The sequence below is a fragment of the Pseudomyrmex gracilis genome, unplaced genomic scaffold (genome assembly GCF_002006095.1).
Source record: "Pseudomyrmex gracilis isolate BER0280 unplaced genomic scaffold, ASM200609v1 scaffold_63, whole genome shotgun sequence".
Lineage (NCBI taxonomy): Eukaryota > Metazoa > Arthropoda > Insecta > Hymenoptera > Formicidae > Pseudomyrmex > Pseudomyrmex gracilis.
In genome coordinates, this window is record NW_018020647.1 from 47,588 (window position 1) to 53,947 (window position 6,360).

General features: G+C 45.9%; 1 protein-coding gene across 1 annotated transcript in view; it reads left to right on the forward strand.

Annotated features, from left to right (window-relative positions):
* Positions 1 to 712: 712 nt before the first annotated feature.
* LOC109854335 (protein Wnt-1-like) overlaps positions 713 to 6,360 on the forward strand; it is a 39,354-nt gene continuing 33,706 nt past the window's right edge. Inside the window, exon 1 of the mRNA XM_020427313.1 lies at positions 713 to 1,732. Within this exon, the coding sequence (XP_020282902.1) occupies positions 1,659 to 1,732 (74 nt within the window). The 5' untranslated portion in view covers positions 713 to 1,658. The remainder of the gene's footprint in view (positions 1,733 to 6,360) is intronic.

The window sequence follows — 6,360 nt, forward strand, 5'->3', positions numbered from 1 at the left end:
CAACAGAAACTTCAATATTTGAGACACGGATTTGTCTTTTCCATCGCTTGAACAAATTTGCGCACCGGACAGAACGTTCAACATCAGCTCTCCACGTTTTTCACGTGACAGGTAGAGAGCAATTTTATTTCTTGTTTCTTTCTCTCATACACAATATCCTTATTTCCTTAGAAATACGATAAATTGCAAGATTTTCTTTCGTTTTACCTTCATCATTGAAAGAGTAACCGGCAAAACAATGTGAAGATTACGTAGTCTTTAAATGAGGAAATCTTTTGCATCGCCGTCTCCCTTCTTCCGTAACGATGGGTATCCCACAAGCTTTTCAAACATGGGTTCTGTCATCGCCGATGCGTCTGACGTCTCAAGAATACCGATATACAATTTTACATACCCTCTTGCTCCGAAATCTCACTCTCTCGTGCCAGGGACAAAGGGGGCCCCCTTGCGTGAGGTCTCGCTCGCGCGTTTTCAACCACGAAGAAGCGAGTCGGAGGAACGAATCGCGAGCGAGAGGAGCGAGATGCGTACGCACTCGCACCGGCGACGGGACGTTGCGCCGAAATGCTTAATTAACGCGAGTGGAGCCTCCGGAGGTTCTTCGGGTGACGCCGGCCAATCGGCTTGCCGCGTGCGAACGACGACTCCGCCCACCGTTAGAGCACCGTTGCCCTTTTCCTCGTGATTCTACCGGCCACAGTCCGTACGCGAACGTTCACGGAGCGTCGTCTTATCCGGTAACCGGGCTCTTCGCGTGCGTCTCCGCGCGACGACAATTTCCCCGACAAATTGTCGCAATTGTTTTTTGCTCTGCGCGAAAAAAAGTCGGCCGTTTTAAAAGTTTCTCCCCCCCCCCCGTACAAGGGGCGTCCAATCCGCTTGAGGTCGTCCGATTCGCGATCGCGCGATTTTTTTTTCAAACGTAGACCGTGAGAACCGAATCCGAGAGAGAGAGAGAGAGAGAGAGAACGTTCGACGACGACGACGACGACGGCGGCGGCGGCGATTTACCGTTGATACATACACAGGTCGTGCGAGAGCGCGTGTGACGACTTAACTTTCGTCTGCTGCGCGCGGCCGCTTTTGCCTCGCGCACAAAAATCGGTCGCGCCTCGCTGGAAATATGTAAGATCGAGAAGAGATACGCGAAGGGAACGCGCGGAGTTGGAGAGAGAACTTTCGAGTCCGTTTCGAGGGAGAGCGCTCATCTCGTGTGAGACGAGAAAGGAAGACGCGGACACAATCGCCGCGGCGTGCCCCGAGATCGCGTTCGATCTCTCGATCACCAAATATCGTTTCTCTCGATCTGATCGCGCGTTCGCGAATCTCTCGACTCGGTTCGCTTATTTTACACTGTTCACGCTTCTACGTATATATATTGTTCACGGGGGGAAAAAAAAAACGATGCGAGACGGAGTTCGTCTTGGGCGACGCATGTAAGAATGCGAGACTGAGAAAGGAGCAGCACGGAACGCGCGCGCGGCCACGTAATATCCTCCATCTCCTCTCTCTCTCTCTCTCTCTCTCTCTTTCGCGCTTCCACGAGAGTTGTTGAGAAGCGACAGAAGAAGAATTCGACTCCCCCCGTGATATTTGGCGATCGGCTCTGAAAGAGAAGAGGGTACCCCCGCACGGAATCGCAACGCACACGCAACGTCATGTCAATGAGCTACCTGCTCGTGTTGTCTTTGCTGATCGTCGCGTGGCAGAGCGGCGCACAGGCCAACTGGTGGTGAGTTTTTTTTTTTTTTTTTGTTCATGTGATTACGCGAAATAGAGTCACATGTGTAAAATTTCAAATCTCACTTTTGGAGCATGCGTGATCCAAATTTCGATTTCGATCATTTTCGAAAAACATCAGTCACGTTCGGCGCTAAATGAGGAATAATTTTGTTGAAAAACAAAAAAATCACTTAAGAACAATTTAATCGTTTTTTAATTATTACGAACGGTTCGTCGACTCTTGTCCGGCAAAAAATAATAAAAATTTGTCTGAGGATTGGAAATAATTATACTGAGATTTTCCGAGCATAATAACGCGCGTTATTATCCTTTACGCATTACATTTCCACAATGCTCTTGAATCTTAATACTTTCACTACTGAAAGCGTCTATCGACTTTTTACGCGAGAAACCGATAGGCGTTTTATTCGCATAGCATTCTATGCACGGTATTCTATCGGTAATGTGTCAAGGAGAGGGGAGAGACAGCCTTGAAATGATTCATAATTCATATCCGTTTCCCCTCTCGATTGTTTCGCTCAAACGATATTTATACAAAATATAAGTATAAAAATGTAATAGATGCACTCGGATTAAAAAACTATTAGAGACATACAGGGTTAAGTAGTAGTAAGACACGCGTTTAAAAAACTCACGCCGCCGGCTTCAAACGTAATCGGAGATCGCTCTTATAAAATGTATCATCTTACAGAAGATCTTTTTATAGAATGTAGATCTTTTTTCACGGTACCGGGTCGAGATATGGCTCACAATGGCGCATTGACGAGAGAAAAATTCGAAACATTTTGTAACTCGCGTCACCGTGGAGAGAGAAAATTAAAAAACAAAAAAAAAGAAAAAAATTACAAATGACGTGTGTATTCTCAAAATCGAGGAGAGAGAGGGGTTTGTTCAGATTTATAATATCATTAGCGTGCATTCGCGCGTGCACGCGCGGTCAGGGAATGCATATTCCCCCTGCAAGCATCATCATCTCTATCTACGGTAATTTCCTCCGGGAGACGAAGGTAAACTTGTCTAGTCCCTCTCTTCATTTCTCTCTCTCTCTCTCCCTCTCTCTCTCTCTCCCGCTCTATCTGTGAGCACTTTGCTGTTTTGCCGACCAGGGTCCTCGAAATAAATGACGTCTCCCCGTTGTAGACAAATATCCTCCGCGAGTTCCGGACGGTCAATTATTTTTATTGACACAACGGTCGCGGTTTTCCATATCGAAACGCCCGCGAGCGAACAAGAAAATCTGTCCACGGGGGAGCGCGATCTGTGTCTCTCCTAGCGCCGGCTCTCTTTCTTCGGGATTATTATTATTTGATTCGTTTCCGCGAGAACATCCCTCGAGATTTCGCCGCACGCGTGGCGAAAGGTGCGCGCAAAGAAGCTCGAGTTATTTATCAACGTGAGTTTATGTTAAACGCCACTCAACTCACGAGTTCAAAGACACGTATTGGAAACCTCGACGATTCCACGACGCCTCGTGATCACACGTAGTGGTTTATTATACACAGGCTACGATTGGCATTCCACTGGAAAGAATGTAAAATAGCGATTCATTCTGCTCGCGCGCGCGCGAAGAAACACTACGCGCGATATTGTCGCGTTACACAATCAGTTGTATATATACGTGCGCGATAAAGAAAATGTTTTTTTGTAAATTATATACGCCGATAACTATTTTCTTATAACTCGCGAAAATCGAACAAGTTTTGTATTCTTCGCAACAGATATAACATAAAATTTTAGGAAGATCAATCGATGTGTGAAACGCGCGCGCTAACTGAGCAAATTATCGGTTGAGTATATGGCGCAGTTGAGAATACGGATGATGATGATGATAATGATGATGATGATGACGATGACGACGTCGAAAACGGATACGCTTTCGGCGTAAATTTGAAGAATGTTCGTTCCGGCGCGGCGTGCCGGTGAGTCGGGTCGTCGATATAGTCACGAATCCATAATAGGCGAATAATCTTCTTCGATCGGGGCGAGATCGGTGAAGCCCCGGCGGTATAATAGCTTATATATACGTGTGAGCCACGGCTACACACGGCGCATAAGGTAGCGACAAAAATGTGTGGTGGCCCCTACAATCTTCAAATGAGGCACGGGCCTTGTCGATCTTTCACGGTCCGAAGAACCTCGTGATTCTCCAGCGAGATATTTCATTTCCGACAAACCTACTCGGTGTGCCCGGCGGGCGTTTGATCGCGGACCGCTATCGCCGCGCGTGGCGAATCTTTCGATTAGGGTCACCGATACGCCCGATATTATAGGAAACCATCGCCCCTTTCATTCCGCTTTCAGCGCACAGTCGAGTCCGTAATGATAACGTGGTAAAGTGATACCAGTTCCCACTGCTGCGAGCGATCACACAGAAATTCTTCTCCGTAAACATTTCTTTTCAAGCGGTCTTTGAGCTTTTTTTTTTATTTTTTTTTTCTCGACGTTTGTATTTTTCAATTGTAAACATTTAAAATTCTCTCGCCAAGATGTTACGTTGTATTCTCTCTCTCTCTCTTCATATACTTCATATATCCTTGATATTTCATCTCGAGCTTTTCCTAGAAGCACTCTCATCCTCGACATGATTACTCGATTAGCTGAATATTGACGAGCACGTTACGCTCAAGGATCGGCTTATATATATATATATATATATATATATATATATGTTCACAGAATGTAACATTTTAGCTACCGGCGGTCGTTAAAGAGTAGCCTATTGACTAAATTGAGGAATATATCCCCGAAGGAGAGCTGGATAACTCTTATCCGATCGTGGAAGCTAACGACGCGCGGGATGTACAGTCGAGATCAATCGACTCGATGTCATTATCATTAATGGCTTTTAAGATGTCGTAATTCTAGTATATCGTAGTCTATCGATCGATATGCTCAAATTGCTATATTGAAGAGAATTGAATATAACGTAATAACGCGGAATTAAATTTCTCATCGCAAAATCCCCAACAATTTATACAATATATATATATATTGTCTTTGTTGAAATAGCGATGTCAAATAGCCACACACGTTGACGTGGTTGATTTCGTCGTCGTCATTATGGATGTCCCATTGTGGACCAGAGGACCGTGTATCTCGAAGCGAGTCATGAATTTTCGAAGCTTTCGATTCTCGCTACGGGAACGCGCGCGCGCTAGCCCCCTCGACGTACCAACCCGCATTAATTCAGGGGTGCCTCGAGCATGACTATATCCCGGTTTTAATGAGGTTTAACGAGGGCTTCCTTTCTTATTTTCAGCTTTTGTTTACCATCTCTGAGCGGAGAGCGACCACTCGATTTTATCGATCTCTCGCGCTCGCGCGCTTTCGCTCTCCGCGCGTCCATAGAATCTAATGTGCCTCGGAATTAGACACGCTCACTCACCCTTCGAGAGTTTCTCTCTCTCGGCTTATCCTCGACGAGACGGGGGTGGGGGGGGGGAGAGAAACGGAACACGATTTATTGCTCTCTCTCTTTTTTCCGACGCAAATTTGTCGATAAAAATCTGAATACATTCGTCGTTCGCTCTCGGTGGCGCAAAACGCGCGTTTCTCCAATTTCATCGCGACAAAAACAATCTTGCTTCAATTTCGTCATCAGAACGATACACTTATAGCAGATATAAAAAAAAAAAACAAAATATGTCAGAAATTAAATTTTTTTCTGGAGTTTGGTAAATTACAGTTGCAGAATATTATAATACCGGTATTTTTTCGTAGAGACAAAGGTTCTTGCAAATCGCCTCAATAAAGAGATATCAAAGTTATTGGTAGCCAACGCATAAATCTCGAGACCGAGACCGAACCTGTCATTCGGTAGTTGACAAAAATTGCCTCCCGCCGTTTCACGGCGACCGGTTCACAATGTGCTCGCTGTCGACACGTACAAAGACAGAAAGAGAGAGAGAGAGAGAGAGAAAAAGAGAGACAATAAAGTCGGCGCGACAAAGACGACGTCGCTGTCTTTTGAGACGTCACGATCTCCATAAAGAAGCAGAAAGAAACGTTGGTCATAAACCAACAGCAGAAGCAAGAGAGGAGAGAGAGAGAGAGAGGGTGAGAGAAGAGAGAGAGTGGTTCGCCCGATGGTGGTGCGCGGGAGACGCGAAAGGGAGCGTAGTACAGCCAGCCGGGTGAGATTTAATAAAAGCATCTTTATTGCCAAACGCGAATCTCCGGTCGGGTGCGTTATAGTTGCGCGCGCGCGCGCATCGTCTTTACGACAAGCGATTAAAATTGGTATTAACACTCTAACGTTATTCTCTCTCCGCAATAATCCGACCCCGACGTCGCTGTCAGTTGCCGAGCTGTGCCGGCCATTACCTCGATTCTTCCTCCTGAAACGACCTCCTGGAACAACGGTCAAGTCGAATCTCTCCAAATGACGATTTTGCGCTTTATTTCGCGGCGTTTCTTCCGCCGCCTTTAATCCGACGACGCGTATATCCGGTGGTACGTGTGTATTATATACAGGGTGTTTCAGAACTATGGGATCAAACTTCTAGGGGTTATTCAGTGCAACAGTAGAAAACATTTGAGTATAGGGACCCATGTCCGGAAAAGTGTCACTACCGCACTACGGCCCTAAGACGCGTTAAAATTTAGAAAGACGATGAA